Genomic DNA, 22,048 nt, shown 5'->3' with positions numbered 1-22,048 from the left:
TGTCGCGCGCCACGAAAGTCGAACAGTCTCTCACTGGCGCCCGGCGCGGCGAGTGCTCGAGAGACTGGATTTCGTGTGAGGCACACAGGGTTGTGCGTTCTTTGTTGAATGGGTAAGGGTTGAACATCGAAAGGAGGCATTTAGAGAAGCGACAACAAGAGGAAGAGCCCGCCTCTGCGTGGGGACAGAGTGAACGGTGGTACACATTCCATCCGCAAGCACCTACCCCTTCTTCGAGGCCAGATGACCGGGACACGCGAGGAAGAGAATCGACGCTGTATCAGGATGGGCCGCTATCTGTTCGTCGATTCTGTACGCCACGTGGCATCGATCGTTTTATTTGTTTGGATCGTCGTCGTCGTCCTGATGAACGGTGAGTCATTCTTTTTTACTTTTTCACGCGTGGCGTGGTTAATTTGAAGTTTGTTCCTTCAACGAATGTTGGGTGTAAAATATCGGTCGAGAGGAAACTACGTCGCATAGAGTACAAATGTAGGATACTATTTATCGTATAGTTTCGACTGTTTATCGAAGCACATCGTTTTTCATTTTTGGGGGTGTCGTAAGAGAGATAGATCTTGCTGTGAAAGCAGTAACGTGACGAATAAGAACGATCGACTAAATAGTCGTAGCCGACACCTTCATTTCGATTCGCTGACTACGCCAAATTCTCTCTGAATTAGCACAATTGCAGGACGAGATGGCTCCTTAGAGATGCTCCAATCGTCGAATCCTTTTTCACGGGAATTTGATCGGCTTCATCGGGAAACTCACTCTGATTGATGGGTTGTTTGCGAGCGCCTTTCTTTTTGCCCTGACTTGATTCGGTTTGCAAGAAGATGATTTCGTTTGAAACTTGGCACCGGCCTGTGCCACGTTCGAATGGTTTAAGTTCGGTTCTCTCGTCTCTATTTCGAACGTTATCGAATCGCCGGGTTAAATACGAATCTAAAGAAAGGGGAAAGTTTTTATAAGACTTCCCGTAGCAGGCAAACGAATCTACCTTCGTTTCCGGGCAAGCAAAACGATGAGGAAAAAGCTAACGAACTTGGCCGGTGAATCCGTGACTCGAGTTTCAACGAATCTCGGTAACTTTATAGGAACAACCTCGGAGGAATTCGAAGCTAGACTGGCAGCTGCCATTTTTACGACTCGTTGATACCGTGTTGTTTAAACAACGGATACGATTATCGCAAACAACGAGAATAATTATGTCGAACATTTTCAGATTTGATCCGATACGGTTCCTTGACTTCCAGTGTAGTGACACATACTAATTTCATGGATTATTTAATTGATCAGCCGCCGAGACACGATAAAAACGTGCAATTTCAAGCATTCGGTTCTTCCATGCATCTGTAGCATTTAAAACTCACTCACTCGTAATAATTAACCAAAATTTTTCATTCTACAATACCTAGTTAACCATGTCACTTACTAACCTGTTAGCTAGAAAAGACGAGTTAATTCGTCATTCGTCATTCGAATTTCTAGTTTCTTGGACATAGTTATTTCTTTATTTACAAATCTCATATCTTTACATATGATGTTTCGTTCCTGCTACAAATAATTTGCGAGGGCTATGATTATAGAAAATTCTAGTTGGGTCATACGTTGAATAGGTTGGAAGAATAATTATTTTAAACAGCGATAAACTCGTTAGGTTGTCCAAAGGTACGATCTGTAGAAAAATGTGGTCGATAAAGTGGTCGTAATATTTGCTTTCGGCGTGTTACACGCGTCGAAACGCACGATCCCTCGTACTGACGTAGTTTATCGCGTGCTTCTCTAAAATTTAAACTGCTTCCGTCGCGTCGGCTGGAATCGTTGCCGGATTTATGGAGGGCCAGGTTGCAACTTACGGCACGGACGTTCACCCCCGCAGATCACTTGCACGAAGGACGCTATGTGCTTCGTTATGCAAGTTTAATAACCAATGGGTAATGAAATTCTGCTACCAATCGTCTACAAGCTACTCCAGTTACTGTTGATCGACTTTGTTTTCGTTTGCGTTCGGTTTTTGTTTTCAAACCTCTGATTGTTTTAGTAGATGTCTCAGGTTGTCCACAAATGAAAACATTTGCTTCATGCGGTACTACAAGTTGTAAAGTATTTCTGTGCTATTTGTAGTAATCGTCTTTAAATGAGAATTGAATGAAAAATTGTTTTTTAGTAATATTATTAATCTTTTATGACTTACTTTATTATTACTTTCTCTGTATGTATACATAACAAATGTATACATAAACAAGATGTGAGTATTGTACTCGCTTCCTAACAGGCAAAACTACGTTCAATCTATCTGTTTACATCACGTTATAATACCACGGAAACGCTATAACATGCAATTTATACGAATCCACGTTATAGATATTACATCGATTTCCACCGTATATCCGTATGTTGTGCAAGTTTACCTTTGCTAAGCTAGAATATAAACATTCTAAAGTCTAGTTGTAGGATATTCGAGTCCTAAGAATCAAAGATATTTCGTGGCTCGTCAACGTCGATTAGGTACATTTCAGTCGTCCAAAACTGCAAGTTAATTATCATAATAGTCGGCCGTAGATAGACTGTGAATAGAGACAGGAACATCGGCGATCTCCTGCCAATGAAATCCATTTCCCTTCTGCCAGGGGCGATAGGATCGCAGGAGGACGTTTGATCGATGGCGTTTGTGGACCGTCTGTCCAAGCGGTGTCGAAATCGACCGGTCGAAATGAGATACGATTCTAAACCCTATACCAGTATCGGTAGCAAATTAATACGTAAAACGTATACAACGAAATAAGACCGATATAATCACAATGGAAATATAATAGTTGGAAAATGGTCAAATGGCATTAATGACTGAACGAAGTTAAATTTGATGATATAAGAAAATGTGGTAAACCTAAAATATGAAATCTGATCTTCGACGATACGTGCGCTCGAAAGATACGCGTTTGTATATCTGCCCATCAATATTTGACCATTTTAATCAATTTGTAGTAATAATGTATGAATTTTATTAAAGTATTTAATGATTTACTAATTAAAAGCAATACTTATCTTTCTATGGTATTTCCAGATTATACATGTAAATTACCGATTGACGTGGCGGTATTGTGTTTCGTTATTATATACTATATTATTTGTTATAAGTATCACGGATTCGGCTAACAATCAGGAGTATTTCTATTGATTTAAAGTTTATTAGTACTCGCATTAATTCAATACAATTCATACATTAATTCAATTGTGCATGATTGCCGAAATTTACTAATACCATCAAATTTATCAAACTTCATATCGACTGACCACAATTACTGAAAGTAGAGCTTGAGTGACTTTTAGTTATTCGATTTAGTTTTCGATTTAGGTTGTCGATCCTTACCAATCTGAGCTTGAAAGTCAGGCGAGGCACGTACGCGTATTACGCGACTGCATCGTCGAAATTAATCTGTCCAGCAGACGGTCGACCCCCGAATGTAAAGTTACCTAACTTCCGGACCTAACTTTTGAATAGCAAGAACCGGGTCACGACTATGACTCGAGAGGATCGCTACTGAATAAGCCGAAACGAGGAAGATCGGGGCAAGGGTAAACGCGATCGACCGACGTCGATATCAAACCCGTGTCTTCGGTTCGACCGAGCCGTGTTTCGTGTTTTAACATGGAAACGAGCTTGCCTACTCTGTAATTTATCTTGTTATTTGCATTACCGAATCGGGGTCAGCGAAACGTTTGCGGATACGGAAGCAGATACCGCGTACGAGTGGGTCCTCTTTTTTTCACCGTCAGGACGTTAAACGAACGATTTGTTTGCACGCCGTTTGAAATAATTCAACGATCCAGTAGATGCCTGATTTTGTTGTTTTTATAAGATGTTCGGAATTCGGTGCAATCTATTAGATAATAAATTAAACGACGCTTCCGGTAACTTTTTTCAAAGTTTATTATAGCTATTTTGCAAGTGATAGATGATAGTAAGGAACTATAGAAAACATATGATTCATTTTTAGTGGTGACGTTTGCTTAGTCCTGAAGTACTGTGATGGGATACTGTATTCTGTGTTTACTGGATTACTTCATAGAAAATTACCTTGATTAAATATATGGCGTTTTAAAGCAACCCTTATATACATGTGTGATAGCAGCTTTATTTGAAGAGAGAGATATTTCATATCCATCACCCTGATATCTTTATCTTAGGCTATTACATACTAATAATTTTCTGTCATGGAAAGACTAATAATAAGACTATTCAGCAATTAGTTAGCCTGAACGTATTCGATGTGGAGATTATCTTAATAAAATCATATTTTTCAATTATTACATACATAAACATTTTATTTGCGTTTCGTTTAGTGGTTAGAGTACGCGGTATACCGTTAACAAAATTGTACATGTATATATAGATACAATGCCACATAGTTAAGATATTCTAAAAACTTATCTTTTATCCTATACACGGAAATCTTTTAAGTTTTCCGACGTTACTGTTTGCCGTTTCACGGATCGCCAACTACGTTTACGTCGAAACGAAAGTTAAATTCGTCCGAATCGATACACCGCGATGTTCGTTCCAATTTTCCTGGTGTTCATCGCGATCGTTCTCGACGATTTCGCGAGTAGATTTTCATCATTCGGAATTTCATCGATGCTTATTAAAATACCAATGGATCATATCAGTTTGCACGATTTGCCGTTGCATCGGCGGCGAATCGATCAATTTTCGAAGCCTGAACGGAAAGTTAACGCGGTGAAAATTGCCAGGTCAATTTCCTCCTCGGAGGTTTCCACGATGTTAAAATCAAATCGGAAGGGCTTGAATTAATCGCATCGCGTGGCAACTTGGCCGGCTTTATTATCGCGGCTATGAAATTTCGGGTGAAACGTGCCAGTATGCTAATTTGTTCGAAACGGAACTTAAGCAGTGCGGTATCTTGTGATTAACCGGCTAGGATCGTCGATTTCCCTGGAATTTTATTGACCCTCTGACCATGACATCGTGCAAGCGATTTACCGTCAAAGGCGATTAGAGAGAGAGAAGTTAACAGCAACGTGCCGGATGGGTAATTCTGAAACGGATCGACTATGGGAGCCGCCTAATGTCACTAATGGAGAAGGCGTCGCTATGTCAAGCGTGGAGGAATAATTGTCTTTTGAGAGGATTAATCGTTTACAGGAGCAGGCGTTGATTTTGAGAAACAATTTCGCATGAAACAGGCCCATAGATCACGCAAAAGAACACGTAAGGTTTTTGCCCGGAACATTTTGCTTTATTAACCCTTAGAAGCTCATATCCAAGGAAATCATTTTCATTTTGTCATCGGTAAGACTTCATTTTGGTACAATTAATGAAGTGAGACAAATACGATACGAGTTATTCATCACGCTGCTTAGATATAACATTGCGATAATATTATATACTATATACTATAATATAATAACTTCAGAACGTTTAATATCAAACTCAATGACAGGATTAGTTGTCGGTAGTTCTAGTCTTAATTAAATAGTTAAAATACCCACTCTGTTCTATTTAACAAAGTATAAATATAGTCTCCTAAATAAAAAATGTATAGTGGTTAGTAGGTTGAATGTAGTGAGGATTAGTGATAATCAACAGTAGATTTGATCCCCAGTAGCGTCATGGAGACGATCAATGACGGACAATGCCAGAATTAAATTAAACAATCATATTCATAGAGTTTTTAATATTTTTATTATCACAATAATAACGTAAAATATTAAATCCATTACGAAGCACTCAAATAATTTTATTCTTTTATTACACTACCACTTTTCATGGAATAGGTGTCCTGTATTTATTATTATAAAAGATTCATTATATTTTTTCAAGTCATGAAAATGTATCACGACAGAGAGTAAAGTTATAACTTAATTAATTACGAAATTAAGGGGATGGTACTTTTAAAGGTTGAGATACGTGATTAGATTTAAATTCTTAAAATCTCGTCTTATATATAATGTATACATCATTTTTAGTTCGGCATGTTAAACTGTTATTTATTGCGTTTTATTCTAAATATAATCGTACAAAGCAGAAAAGGAAAGCAAAATTATCTAGGTTGAGTGCGATAAATTATAACACTCAGTATGTAGCTGGTCACAAATTATTTCTAATAAGAACTGCATTATATAACACGTTATATCGAAGTAGGCGAACCATTTCAACGTTGTGTGCAAAATATTAAAAAATCTGGAAAAAACGCGTTAAAGAATTTTGTAAATTATCTAAGATTCACCACCATTTTCAGTCATGACCAAGGAGTCAATCGAGACAGACCCGACAAAGAGATCCGTGTCTCATCCTGGAAAAGTATCGATTGTCATTTTGACGTGTCGAGACGCTTGTACGTTCGAAACGAGAAAGAATATCAGACACAGTGCGAGAGGGAGAGAGAGAGAGAGAGAAGATGGAAGAAAGAGAGTGGACACTTAGCATTTATATTCTTCTTTGAACGGCTGCTGAAATGGAGCAACCGCTCCATTTCTCTCAGATTCCTTTGAGAAGCTCTTCTTATCGTTCTCAGCTTCGAAGGATCTCGAGGCGCCTTTTCCGATTTCAATTCAAGTGCGTTCGAACACCGAACGTCGCTTTCATCGTTATTGGATTAAAGGATTAACTCTTGGATGTACGAGGAATTATAAAGTCGTGCGAATGCCTTTGAAAGTCGATAGTTCGGTGTATTCCACGACGCGATGGATAAATTCTTGGTCCTTTTAATCCATCGACGAAAGATGCAACGGAACTTATCTTATTTTACGTTGCTTAACAAATTGAAATCTTTTGCCATCTTCGCGATGCATCTGCAATCTTTTCCTTTGTGTCCTATATTTTTCGTCTTAAATCGAACAAATACATATATATATATATTTCATTCTTCTTTCGTTTTCTGAAGAAAGGTGAAAAGAGAGGCAAACAAAGATTGTGACGAGTAATTCGCTGTGTGAAATACGTTTCCACGGATTACGATCATTGGAGGGTATACGTTATCGGCAACGATAGAAGTTAATTGATGAAACGTTGCGGTGGAACAACGAGAATCGTTGATTTCACGGAAGTCGTTCACGCGACCCGTCACTCGTGAACTTTAATTTCCTGTCTAACGCGAGCTGAATACATTAGATATCTAATTCAACAGGAACCTGGTCGTTTCTATCCAACGATCTGAATCTGGGACCCGGAAATATTTGTACGATGAACGTCATGCTACGTCTTACGGAACAACCTTTCGTTACCCATGGGGGAAAAATCGGATACGATTATCGACTAAAGAAGAGCAAATAAAAAACTCGTTCCGCTGCGAAACATTCGTACACCGGAAATATTTAGCGTAACGCGCGTATAAAACGATGTTTTTATAAGTTCACGAGTATTTCGATGTGATTTCATGAAACATATCAAATGTTTGGACAATGTATATCTACGGTGAAAACGATTGTTATTCGAACCATCGAGCAAACAATATCGAAATGACGCAATTATAACCGATACATTTCATTGCCGTTTATATACATTGCTGCCCACGTATTGGCCCGTCCACTTTTCTCTCCCGTTTTTCCACATATCGTTTCGATAGGAAAGCAATTAGTTTAATTTTAATTAAAACGATGAAACGCGGCAAACAACGAGGGAACACAACGGAGGATGCAACAATGTATCGAACGTTACCTATATGTTGTGGCGAGTATAGTCGACGTAGCGTGTCAAATTGCCCGACCAAGATCGCGCGTGCGTGTTTTCTATGCATGAATTTAACGATACATTACGGCGCGTGTTTTTCGTGATACGACGATCGTGCCCTGTTGGGACGATCGTTTTATCAATGCCGGTGAGTAAGCAAGGTTAACTCGCCGCAAATCGATGAAATTTATTCGACCACCAACGTTGCGCGCACCAACCGACAATCCGTTTAATAAAACCGATTTAGCTCGGCCAGAATTGGAGGAAGAAAATCGGTAGTGAAGCGCTGCACCAGCCTTTTTGTCGAATTTTACCGCGACGAAAGTTCGCGCATCGGAAACCAGCATGCAAATTAAACAGCCATCTAATCAAATCCCGCTCCTGGTGCACGGTTAGCCGCTTTTTCGAAGGAATCTTTCATTCCGGACCGCTGACACGAATTATAAACGGAACGTGCGCGTTTCGCTATAGTGGTTCGCGAATTTATCCGTGTCATGGTGTCTTTACGATTCGCAGATTATTTTTTATCTCTGCTTTTCGTTGTTGTTTCGTTTCTAATTTAACTTTATTGTGTTGAATTTTTGACGTTTTAACAAATTTTCGAGGAAGTAAAAAATCGATCGGGCAGAGTACCGATAGCAATGGATATGGAATTAAAAAATATTTTATATAACATACAATATATACATAAAAGTTTTCTATGGCATCTAACCAAATATTTTGGTGGGACATTTTATATCATGACTGTCCTACTAAGGAATGCAGATTGAAAATTAAATTCTCGGAAGCATGGGATAAGGAAGTACCTCTCACCAGAAATATTGGGTACTTATTGTTTGAGCACAGAGAAATCGATTAATCAACTGAAATCTTTATTAACTAATTTGCCTATATAATTCCATCGCTGAATTTTTAATTTTGGTACTAAAATATTATTTTAATGCCCCCACAGCTACATTCTCAGTATTGAATATTTTTATCGTCTGAAATTTTTATAAGAGTAGGAATGAATTTATCTGAAAAAGAACGTAAAAATCGACTTTATTACTAATTTTATTATCTGATACTTATACAGAATGAAACGCCAAGTTGTAGAATTTGTTCGTCAAATTTTCAACAGTTTTCGGCGAAAAAATTTTAGCATTCACTGAAAGATATTTTAGCAGGTAAAGTCGCAAAAATTCTCATTTGAAGCTGGTTGTTCGTTTTCTACGAAGATAAAATTGGTTCCTGAACCAACTGACAGTAGTATATTTTATTTATATTTTTGCGTTATAAAGGTATGACAGGTCTATCGTATAATTCCATAACATATATTTTTCGATTCATACAAGGGAATTCTGCAATTAATCGAATACTGCTTTTTATGGAACATGGTCTTCATGAATAGCCTTACCATTGAATACTACATTCTCTCTCTCTTTCTCTCTCTTCTTTCATTATTTTTCCCCTTCCTCTTTCAATACTGCGCTATTAACATAGTCAATATGATCAGTCAATTTTTCATAGAAATTTTTCACTTTTACAATGATACATTCTTGGAAATTTGAATGATATTTTTATACGATATGTATCAACATTCGTATTTTTCTCTTTGCATTATACGTATATTTATTCTTGCATATAACTTGCATTTCAATTTCCATACTACAAGCTTTTTACTTTGCTCGTCGGTAGTTATACTGTTATGTACTTTCATTGGTATTGTATGTGACATGAAATTTGTAACATTACGAAATTGCTGTGGTAGCACTTAACGGATCAAGCAGGATGAAGTGTAGCGACATCGTGAAAATACTATCAATCACAGGAGAATGGAAGCTCCTGGAAAAGTTGTTGGAAACGAGAAGTAGATAAGCTGTACTTATGTCAGACGTACAGTCACGCAGTAGATAAAGTCGACTCGAGTCGGCCGGCCGTCAGACTAATAATGACCTCGACTACTTTGCTTTACGGGTTTGATCGTCGAGTATTACGCATATTAATGTTAAAGCGAGCATTAAGGATGGGACGTTGAACTCGGTCGTTAACGGAATGTTGGACGAGTAACGTATGGCCGAGTAGGTCGCGCAAATGAGGTGACGTTTAATCATACGTGTCTCACCTTTTATCGAGTTACCGTAACTTCAAACTGTCTGCTGACATTTGTGTTTAATACACCTTAATACCTTCTCTCTAGTATTCCATTGCTAATGCTTTTCGATCGTTATAAGTCCGATTCAAATTCGCATAAAGCTACGTTTCTCGGTCAACTACCGAATTAGAAAAGTAATTTCACGATAGGGTAAAGCAGGGTTATTTGAGACAAAGTATGGAGTTTGCCTTTTAATTTACCACATTCGGTTATGAACAATTTTTAAGCGATCGGCATTCGAAAATGGACTATGTATTTAACTTGTTATTAGTAACGTGATAAACAGTGAATTAGATATAGTGTACATTGACTAGGCCGATAACTATAGTTTTCTAGGAAGTTAGAAGTTCTATTCATTAAAAAGACAGAATTAAATCTTAATGATCATTATATTTTAACGTTAATTTTCCCAGTTGTAATTATTATAACTCAATAGCGTGTGTGCACCTTGTTGTATTATACCTGGAAGTTATTTTGTTTTTTATTTTATTCATTCTTACATAATACCTCCGTGCTGACACAAATATCTAATCCTATCATAGAGTTATACGAATAATTTGACAGTTCCTAACATATTTTCTGGCTGGACCTAAAGCTCGCGATATTGTCTCATTATTTCGTTATCGCATTAAATACTAATCGATACGTCTCATAACATACAGGTTCGATAATCCTGTGTAGAATTTCAGATTGAATTTGAAGCTATCGAAGGTAAGGTGGCTCGAATAATCCTGCCTTGTTATGATCGGTGCAATACGTGGTTCGATTAGAAATTAAACGTTGGTCAGATATTTTAAGGCAATCGAGCTTCCGACATCGCGTATCGGAAGGTCCGTCACTCTTAAATTTTTGTACCGTACGACGCGCCGCCACCCGTCGGCCACGAGTCTCGTCTAAAATTTGAATATTCATTATCGGTCCCGTATCCGGCGTATTCCGTACAGGCAAAATGGAAAAGTGCGATAGAAGGCGGATGCGGAGGGAAAATAAAAAGCGGGCCGATAACCGACCTGGAATATAGAAGGTGCGGCAGGAAACAATAAAAAGGAAACGCGAGCACGAAGAAACAGATGGATACATTAATCAATATGGGATAGCCGATAACAAAAAGGAAAGGTAATCCGGCGTGATGAAAATTCAATATCGGCGGACCGTAGGCAGAACTACCCTGGCTACGTGAAAAAAAAGCAGCGAAGCATCGGGAGGTGGAAATAAAGTGGCGAAGAAATAACTCGCCGCCACGCTTGAATCGATGAAAAGGTCGAAATATAAGAATTCGATATTTTCCATAGCGTGAACGGCCACACAAGGGGCGCAGCTGGATGCGTTTATTTTATATTCACGGAGCCAACGAAACCGAGTAAAAGTCATATTCTTTCCGAACGAAATGTATTTACAACGAGATTTTTATGCACGAGGATTTCTGGTACGCTGATCGACGATTGCGTGCGATACAGGTCGAGTGTAAACAAGCTGACATGCAACGTCCAGTTGCTTTTCTGTTGTTGGTGTTGCGAAAGTTGTTATACGGCGTCAGCAAGTGCCATTTATGGACTTCTGTTTTCCGCCAGACAGAAACAGCCTCAGCTGGAATGCTCTTCGTCAGTATGCGCTCTGTATCCTGGTACGACGAAACCACACGGTAATCGTGTTTTACGAGCTACTATAAATCAAGGAATTGAATGAAGCCGGGTTGCGTGTTAGTCAGAAATTGTCACATTTACTCCCCATTCTGTGAAAAAATTTATGCCAAACATATGTATCTAGACACGTTATCGTTTATAAGTATCTGAATAATGGTCAACTTGTAATAATGTGTGAATTTTACTAAAATGAATTTTATCGTATTTGCTGTCTTTTTATATAACAGAATTGACATTACGTATTGAAAAACATGTTAATAATATATTTCGTTATCTACTGTATATGTATACTACTGGAAGTTGTGTTAATACCAGATGCCTTCCTATCAGCCTACTTCATAAAATAATAAGTAATAAGTGTTGCTTCTAATTACAAATTCATTACTAATTTTCATACTTTGATAAAATTCGCATATCGTTACTATAAATAGTTCAGAGTACCCAGACGCATATGAGCGTTAGTGTAAATATCGAGTATATTTTCTACTAAAATAGTTGAATCATTATGAAGTTTTATTAAGATCCTTTTCAATCTATCTCATAATTAGAACTTAAGGAATCTGAGGACACAAAGAATTTCTCAGATAACAAAGTAGTTCTATAATGTTTGACAATCGGAGACGTGAATTTTAACTTTCGCCTATTGACTTTCAAAAAACAATTTAGTCGATCATTATACTTACATATACCTAAAATCACTACTATTTGATCCGTCTGCAATTTTGTAACTAAATCATCTACGTTTTATCAAAAATAAGCAGATATCCGCATACTATGAACAGATAGTTTCAATTAGCATATGTTCCGTTGTCCTTCATTTTATTTCTATTCGTAATCGATAATTTTTTGGTGCTACGTTTACGTGGCTATTCCTTTTAGCTCGTTTATCTCGTGCAGGTCGCTTACGGCCAGAGAGTATAGTTTATAGGTCTCTGTTTCCGTGGTCGATAAGGGAAAAGCTCGCGATTCTCGCCAAGAAACGGAACAGTTAGGTCGGCGTTAATCATTCGAAATATCACGCGTTGTGAACCACCGGTGTCTTAGCGCCTAAGAGTCGGCTCGGTAGTTCACATCAGGCCTTCGAGATAGTTCTCACGAAATAATAACGCCTCGTCGGGGCTGTTACGCGCGTAGGTCTTAATTCGTAGGCGTAACCGGAAATACACGGCAATTTTCCAAGCGCCGGGCGGAACAGGCGGGCGTACATAACGACGAATCGTACTTTTTTCTATGCGGGCGCGAGGCTTTTTTGTCGGCGCATAATCCTGTAATTTGTTCATTAAACAAAAGCCAGGCGGGCTGCAGAAAATACGGCAACCTGGTGAAACTTGTACGAGCTCCGGGGGCAATCTCGTCATTACAGCAGCGTTGTCAAAATCTATGGCAGTGGGAGAGAGAGAAAATATCGTTGGCGGTTGCTCGTTTCGCGGTTGGTGCATTAAAATTCAACGACAGCTAGCGGTGCTGCCTCGATCGTCTCGGAAACGTATCGGAATGTTTCGCTTGCGGTCGAATAAATTTTTCTCGTTCCTCCTCCCCTTTTTCTCTCCCTTTGTCCCCTCTTCTATCTTCCTCCTGGCCAGAGAACAACAACCAATGAAACGCCTCCACTTCCTCGATCCCCCCGCGATCCGCGTACCTCGTTAAAAGCCGAGAACCGGTGTCGCTCGCAGGCTCCTAGCGTTTTCTGGTGGGCGCACGTTGGATATCCGTTGTCTGGATGCACAGCCATGGCGTTGCAACGGAACCGTGTAATAACCACGTACACGAGCCACGCGATATACCATCGCTGAACGAGGATGGATAGATCTAGATAGTGTCGAGGGGAAGAGAAATCCACTGTGTGTATCTGTATAGTATTCAAAGTATACATAGCGTGTGGTTATTGGTGTAGCTTCGTGCATATAGCTTACAGTGGTGAGTCTGGTCGAGAGAGCGGTAGAGGCTGAAGAATGGGATAAACATGGATAGACGAAGACAAAGAGACGAATCAAGATACACACGGGACGAAAACAGAGTGGTGGTTGAGAAGAAGATGTTAGAGAAGGAAGGGCGGTAGAATAGGAAAATTTACAGGAGAATCGACAGAGGTAGTGGAAGAGTTGCCGGATTGTATGCGTTAAGTACAGCTATGAAACTTCCTCTAATCCTCTTTCTCTTCTCTCTGTTACTCCTTCGAAGGCCGGCTTATCCTTATCGAGGAAAGGGTAACATGGCGCATAAATCAAAGTGTTTATTCAGCAACCGGGCCGAGGGAGATGATGGAAACAGTACAAGCTCACGACTAATAATGAGTACCACCGACGCACGCTTCCTTCTCACCCGTTCAGGAGCCATCCATTCAGGCAAACTAGCCACCCTTCCACCTTTCCGGGTCCATTCACCGAAGTCGATGTAGAACGGACGGCCGGCCACATCCTTCTTCATGGTCAGATACGTCGTTTTTCTTTGAAACTTCTGCTAGCACCGGCTCGAATTAAACGCGAAGGATTCGCACTGTTCAGACTCTGGTTATCGCGATGAAGCACGTTGAACGGTGGATCGGTGCACTGGTATCCAATTTCCATCTATAATTCGATCTACGATTTGTCCATAATTAACATTTTTTTCTTCGCCTATTGCGAAGCCAACCACCCGGGACGCTTGTTTTCGAAAGACATAGTGCCGTAGACGTTTGAGCCGTACGGAATTATATTGATTCATTCCACAAATTGAAAAGTATGGAAAAATGATGTTAAAGTATATTATAGAATCTTCCATTATTCAACTTATGAAAGTAAATCAGTGTTTCTTGAAAATTGAATATTAATCGCGTACTTATGCAGTAGACTTAAAAAATTGATAAAAAGCAATGTTGATTAGTTTCGCCTCTTAGCTTCGCCGCTTCGCGTAACGCCCACGATTCGATCGATGATTTGTCTATATCGAACATTGCTTTCTCCACGTGTTCGGAAGCCGGCCACTACAAAGCGAAGCTTGTTCTCGATCGATGTGTTAGTGTTTTAACGTCTACGATTCGATGTACAATTTGTTCGTAGCTAACATTCTTTCCTGTACCTCTTCAAAACCCGCCTGCCACGACGAAGCTTGTTCTCGATCAGTGTGCTGTTGTTTAACGTTTACGGTTCGATCCACGATTTGTCCATAGCTAACATTGCTTTCGCCACCTGTCTAGACAACGATTCTCCGCTTGACACGAGCGCTCGTTTCGGATTCTATTCGTGCTCTGATTGCGCGTCGCCATGGCAATGAGTTCTTTTCTTCACCGACGACAGCATAACTCGACAACCGTTTGCTTTCGTGGAGGTGTAATTAAAAAGGTCGTCGGATGCAAGATGATGGTTCTTCATTGAGAGTTTACAAATTTTGAAATACAAATTCATTTAGCGACGGACTCTCAGCTTCTTAGGCGTCTATTTCCAAGGGAGGTATCGTTCTATAAATCGCTACTTGTTATTTTAGGAGTTGTTTAGGAGTTATCGGTTTTTTAGTGTAATTTAAGTTCACTTAAAAATACATCATGTCAAACATGGTCATTATTTTCATAAGAAGGGGCTCAGTGATTTCGTTAAAATAGTCCGGTTAATGGCAAATAGTTATGTTAAGGAATATAAAAAGTGTATTTCTTGCATTTTTATGGTTCATTAGTAACTAACGTATCATTGATATCAAGGTGAAAATAATACAGATGCGCGTTAATTTTTGTTCAGTACACGTCACTCGTTTTTAATAAAATATTCATCGTGCTGTACAATTATTTTAATAGATTTCACTTTAATAATTTTGTTATTTTAATTATTTAAAGTAGAAAAACTAGTTCATTAAACCGTGAATATGTGAGATCTCGAGAAAAGTTTTTTTTCTAAACCGTTTAATCGACTTGTTGGTTTTTGTTATAAGTTCTTTAATCGAGGAAGATAACTGTGTGTCTATAACGCGAGGTGATAACGCGTCTTTTCGGCGATGAATACCGTACTGCAAAACATGCCTCGTTAATGTCACATAGCACTTGAATCATAGTATTTATCTTTTGTCATGTTACCCTTTGATATCAATGCACGAAACAATTTGAACATCGCGCGAGGACAAGAATGGATCGTACCGTTTAAAGAGCTCAAAGAAAATCTCGCGTCTCGGCAACAGCAAGTAACCGTGTGCTTTGAAACATCGCGGTCGTCTTTATCTCGCCACGAGCAAATACTTTGGGCGACGTAAAATCCATAATAAGCTCGACATAGAGAATTCCAACGCGAAAATCGATGCCTCTTAACGAGCGCTAGCCCTGTGTACGTACATATATATGTGGATGTACATATATCGTTTCCTTGAAACAGTGTTAAATTGATACGCCGCAAAGTGGCTGTATCTACCTTCTCTAACGGGGGTTTTACGAACAAAGTTTAAGCTCCGCGGCGAATGCGAGGGAACGATGAGTGCGCGCCCGTTGTTTGTCGAATAGACTTCCGGCATTGACGAGCATTAAACAAGTTTCTTGGCGTTGGAGCAAAGAGAGAATATAGAGAGGAAGAGAGCGCGGCGCAACTTTCACAGAGGACAGAAGTGAATTGGGGATGGGAAAGGTGGGAAGAGACGTCGTCCTGTGTTATTGGAACGAAAGATTACCGGGCACGGGGTGTTTAATTACCGTAGTCGGTTAATACTGAGCACAACTACCGCAGACTGGATCGACCGAGCGTCCATTGAACCACTCGGTAATCCTTGGGGCCACAATGGATCTACGACATGGAATGCAGTAAACCATCGTCTACGTGGCTCGATCTATCGCCCCTTCTCGAATGGGTGGGCACAACACGCTTTTCGAGATGCCGTTTCCACGTATTCACGATGCCTGACATTCTGTTTTCTGTATAGTCGAAAGATACAATTTTGAAAGGAAAGATAAAAGAGGAAGCAGCTATCGAATCGATGTTTCGTGTTTTTCTCGCGATCTTTTGTACATTATGCAGCCTATGAAGATATTTAAATACTTACTATAGGAAACTTTTATGGAGATGTTGTATGTGTTATATAAAACATTGTGAAACTTTATTAACATAGATAATTACATGTTGGAGAAATTTGGAACTAATCCAAAAATGTATGTAGACGTCAGAAAATATTTATTGTAAACATATATTTAGTAAAAAATTGGAATATAGTATGAATATCCATCTTAAACATATGTATAATCAATATTAAAAATGATTTCACTTAATATTGAACCGTATTAATATAATGGATAAATGTAGGTAATATACATACACGGTATATGATATATTAAAAATATGTTTCTATAAGTGTTCGAATACTTTCGTGAAATATTTTATAAACGTGCTTTAATACGCGCGCGACGCGATTGAAATCTTAGAAATTGGAAAGTAAAAGAAATACTGAGAAAGGATATTGCGACTGGCGTTTCCGCTTCACGCGATGTCGCTGATAATTGCGCACGAGAAAAATTGTTGTTTATCGAACAATATCGAATGTTGTGAATGGAACTTTTTTCGATTCAGCTTTTGTTCGGTCCACCGTTCTTTCTTTTTTTTCGTCTATATTCGTCCAATCAGTGAAACTGGTGCTTTTATCGATGCAAAAGCCATATGTATACCTGTCGAATTTATTTTATTTTGAAAGTAATTACATTAATTATCGAAAAAACGTGAATGTTATTCGTCCGCGTTGGCAGCTCCTGAAGTAAAGGTAATTGTATCGCTTGAAATGGATTGAATTGATACCGCATTTATAATGCTGGTCGCGTTTATCGATATAGGTATTGCTATCGCATTAATTAGTAAATTAACAACGGCTGTATGGAAGCAACGGGAATAAAGACCCGTTTCAAGAATATCGTCGTGCGTTTAAGTCGCCGTTAATGAGCTGCTTACACAAAGTGTTAAAAACAGGAAAAAACGTTATATTATGCCTCCACTTTGTTTTCGCCGCTTTTAGTCCCTGCTTTGCAACAATTAGACAATGCTTCGTCGTAAACGTGTTCTTCGTTGCTTTTATTTCGCAATCTCCTATAACAATCTGATCTTCTAAAGCATCATAGTCTGGTACCGTTATACTTAGTGAGAACGTTGAATTTTTAGGATTTCCACTCTTTTCCTACTTTTTACTCCCATCAGTTGAGTGCAGACAACTACCATAACATCAAGCTCCTGTTTGCTCGTACTCATTTGCTTGTACTCGTTGTTGGTACGATTACTCGTGGAAATACGATTTTCTCCCGTGCATAGATCGAAACCACGGCGAACGAAGTCTTGTTAAGAGGGGAAAAATAACGCGTATGATAACTCGAAGCCGGATAATGAGAGGCTGGGAGATCCGAGCCCGCGCTCATTTACTTCTTGATCAGAGAGAGCTACCCCGCCGTCCTTTCCTTTGCGTTTCTTCCAGTTCATCCGGTTCTTCCTATTCACTGGCGTCGGCCATTCCATGGTCCGGCCATTACGACGGGGATGCACGATGTAAAACGTGACCAAGCGCGCGTCGTTGGAAACGTCTTTTCAAATGTTTCCAAGTAACGCGTCGGTTCCTTAAATTCGCGGTTAATGGCTTGGCGGCGCAACACCCCGTGAAAGCTTAAGGGGAAAAAAGCGCCAGTACGCGTTGCCACCCCCACACTATGAGTATAATCTTGTTTCAAGATTTTAAGACGTCCCCGCTACTTGGGACATTATTATGCGGAGTTTGAGCGTAGGGGTAGAAGAAAGAGGAACAGGGTTGAATTTCATCGACGTCTGTCTTTTAGAAATTTGCATACATTTCCTTACGCCCTTCCATGTTGAGTCCTCGCCTCTTTTAAAGCGTTTCAAAATAATAGAACGAAGAGGGCACAGTTTGAAAACGCTACATTATCGTAAAATTGTTTCAGGGTAAATGGCGAGCTTTCGTTGGCTTAGCAATTTGCTATTACAGGTTGGCTTGAATTATACAGTTTGAATCAACACGGATCGTTAATCCTTAGACGAAAAGCTTGTTAATGTTATAAAAGTTTGTTAATATTTTTAGTTAGTTACTATACAAATTCTTCAAACAGTTTCCTAACTAATAGCAAGGAAAGTGAAATTATTACACGTGATATTTATTCCCATGGTTATGGGTTACACATTTTCAAGTTCGTGTATTTGCTATACGTTCTACAATAGCTTTCATTTTATGTATTTTCTGTTTTAACGTTCAAGTACCAGGATGGCCGGTGGCCTAGATATTTCGCTCGACCTCGGTTTTCGAAGTTCGCGGCTATATTTTTAAACGGCAGTTTAATAAGGAAAATAGCGGCCACGTCCGCGTTTTCCCGATCTGGCCTTTCTCTCAGCGAGTTAGCCACTCGACTGCGATAGAACTGCATAAAACCCGTGGCCTCCGGAACCCACCGTCGGTCCATCTATTGGTTTCTTTTACTTTAAACGTGCCTCGGCAAATATCAGCAGTTCGAATCGAGCCGGGAGTGCAGGATTTTCCACCGTTAATTCCATAATGGCCAGCCTGGAGTTCTAATAATCTCCTTTCTCTTACAATAATCCGATCCTTCCTGAAAAGGTGGCCTGCTGTTCGGAATTCATTTATCGGCTACGGCGATTGAAAGATTCGACAGCAAAGGCTTCATGCTCGGCCCGATTTAATCCTTTCGAGGTCGCGGTGTATCTGACAAATATTTCTAAACATACACATTGTTAATTTATTTTGACGTCGGAAATTGGATTTAGCATACACGTATATCTTATATCTTTTCGCGAACGTGAGACATTTCTAAAGAAAAATGAAGCAGTAAACGTAATAAAGAGGGTACAGAATAGAAAAGAATGAAGCGGAGGAAAGATAGAAGGGGAACAATGAAGAGAATTTTTTAAATCGTGACTTTTTGGGATTTAAAGGATTAAGGAAAATTTCAGCTCGTGAATCGAGTGCTTTCGCCGTTACCCCGTTAATTCATAACCGATAAAGAGACTTTATGAAATTCTGAAAATTATTATTTTTGTGGTAATTTGGAAAGTACGCGTCATGGGGTGTTTGACCAATGTATAACTTAATGATTACCAATATATGTAGAATCAACAATACCACCAATTATTTATAAATTTCTCAATAGTTTCATTCATGTGATAAAATGACCATTCGAGTTTCGGGTCAATCGAAGCACTTCTACAGACGACGTAGTTATTCCCGCTATATAAAGCGCCGACTTTTAAAATTGACACCCGTTAAAGAGAATTTTTACTCTAACTGAACGATCGAACTCTAGCTTTATATCTCCATCCTTGTCAACTTAAGGGAAGATATAACATTAGATCGATTAGGTTTAGCGAAACAATATCATGGGCAATTAATTGGCTAAAATACTGTCAAGCCGGGTGGTTAATCGAGCATTCCAGTTTTGCATTAACAAGTACGTCGTGCACGCAGTCGTAATTGCAATCGATCGTGATTTAGTCTGAATCATGGATCGATGTCTAAGCGGAACAGATGTTTCGCCGTCCGTACTCTCTTAACTCTGTTGAAATCGACCTTGTTCCGGATGAAATTTATGGCCTGAAAACAACGACTGCACGACGAGCTTCGGCGATTCACGCCATGTAAAATTTTAATCGAACGCAATTCGTTCGCAATCCTCGATTCGTCCTCGTTGTCTTCTACGCGGTTTCGTATGCCGAGGATTCCGCGGACGACAGGTATCTATAAATGTGCAAACAACCTGTAATGTCCATCCAGAGTTGTTGCTTCCGCGACTCGATCGTTCCTGGGTAATTTACTGAATTATTATATCGTCAATTTTCATTACCATCCAATTTCAACAGCAATACATTACTCTGGTGGAATATAATGGGGCATAAATTTCGGTCGACCAATCAATAGCAGAAGGCTTGTTCTATAATGTTTTGTTGCTCGAACGTGTTTTGCATGGTTATTTTAACATTCAGAATGAAAATTGCTTTTTCGATGTACGTATCAAGATCGTTCACAGGTTGTTCTAAGGTCGTTTCGAAGTTACGTTAGGGTTGTTGTAGGATCAAAATGAAAGCTATACTCAAAGTTTCTTTAAATAGAAGCATACGTCTATAAATGAGGGAAACGGATTAAGTCGCTTAAAAGCTGTGATGACCAGTTCTATAAATTGGAGTTTAAAAAGGAAAAATAAGAATTCCAAACATTATCTTTTAAAATTTATTTGGGAACACTCGATTGTTTTTGTTACCTCCTGTGATAAACAAATTGTTGGGAACATACACGTAAGTCGATCGAGATAGTAAATACTATCTATTTGGGTAATAACATTGAGAAATCGACAAAGAGTGAAATTGATAAATTTGACTTTTAAGAGGTTTAAAAATAGATGTGCTTTCACTCCACGAAAGTAAAATTTGTACTGCGTGTTCTTCATTCTTGTATAGGTATAGTTCTTTCCGAAAACACATCTCCAGTACACGTAAATATCATCCAGATGTACAATATTTTGCAATTACTTTATATAACGAAAGTCTATCATGAAATCGGTAGCTATACACAAATGCCGAATTTAGATGGCGAGGAATTCAATCTTGATTTACCTGCCAATTCAGTTATCCCATCCGTTAATCCAATTTCTCCTGATATTCGAAGCCTGAACGAAGGTGGAAGCAACAGCAACACATTCAACTATTTCGATTAAAATAGTGAAACTTGATGCATTTTAATACTACATGATTCTCAGAACGATATGCCTCAAATCTTTGTTCCTGCAACAAAACAAATATTAATTTTTATTAAGATAAAATCGTGATTGCACGTACTTATTTTCTAGTTATTTTTTCGTCACAATACTTTAAGATGTTGCAATAGAATAAGATCTACTTGGTAAAACTATTAGACATTGTGTTTTAGTTATCTTATTTTCTTAATTAATATTTACTCTTCGAATTATACATAATGTTTGGCATTAACACAGCTAACTTTTCTTATTGCATATTAACTTTTAAAAGCATTCAAGTATTCATGTAAAAAGAAGGAATAAAGTCATTCTGGCTCTTCCTAGTTAACTAAATTAAATTAAAAGTACACGTTCATATACTTTCGAACAATAATGCACCCAAATAATATCATATACAGAGCACTGAAACAGTTCTTATAGTATATATGATCTCACACCCCAATATTATTATATATTGTGCGTTATATGCGTTATCTTCAAATATTAGAAATCCTTTTTGTTTACTAAAACGAGCTGTAAGAAATTCGAGACTTACAATAAGGTTAAATATACTCATTATAAATGATCTACTAGTTAAAATTAATTAAAAAGATGACACTACTAGAACCTCAGAATTTGATACTAGAAATAGTTAAGTCGTCGTCGATATACACATAAACGAAATACAGCAACTGATGAACGCAACCCACCATCTCTGCATCCCACCGGTGCATTGATCGGAAAAAACTCAGGAAGAGCTGTATGTATTGCCGCCTGTTGATTTTCTCGCGATATATCTGTCGATACACGCGACGTACACTGGCGCGTGTGTCCGCCGAAATCAACCGATCGAACGACACAGTATCTAATCGGGAAGCAATTATGAGCGTGGCTGGCGTCGCGAC

At 38.8% G+C, this 22,048-nt stretch overlaps 1 protein-coding gene across 7 annotated transcripts in view; it reads left to right on the top strand.

Annotated features, from left to right (window-relative positions):
- The window catches only part of LOC100741368 (Down syndrome cell adhesion molecule-like protein Dscam2), a 165,147-nt gene continuing 143,099 nt past the window's right edge, over nt 1–22,048 (top strand). For 3 of the 7 annotated variants that reach the window (XM_024364813.2, XM_024364803.2, XM_024364814.2), the window contains exon 1: nt 2–373. In XM_024364813.2, coding sequence (XP_024220581.1) covers nt 244–373 — 130 coding nt within the window. In that variant the 5' untranslated portion in view covers nt 2–243. Of the gene's footprint in view, nt 374–22,048 lie in introns of all 7 variants that reach the window. The other 4 variants (XM_033318598.1, XM_024364801.2, XM_033318600.1 and 1 more) reach the window with 4 other exon arrangements.

This window comes from Bombus impatiens, unplaced genomic scaffold, assembly GCF_000188095.3.
Source record: "Bombus impatiens unplaced genomic scaffold, BIMP_2.2 scf_0017, whole genome shotgun sequence".
NCBI classification, from domain to species: Eukaryota; Metazoa; Arthropoda; class Insecta; order Hymenoptera; family Apidae; genus Bombus; species Bombus impatiens.
This window is presented reverse-complemented; position numbering and strand designations above follow the sequence as displayed.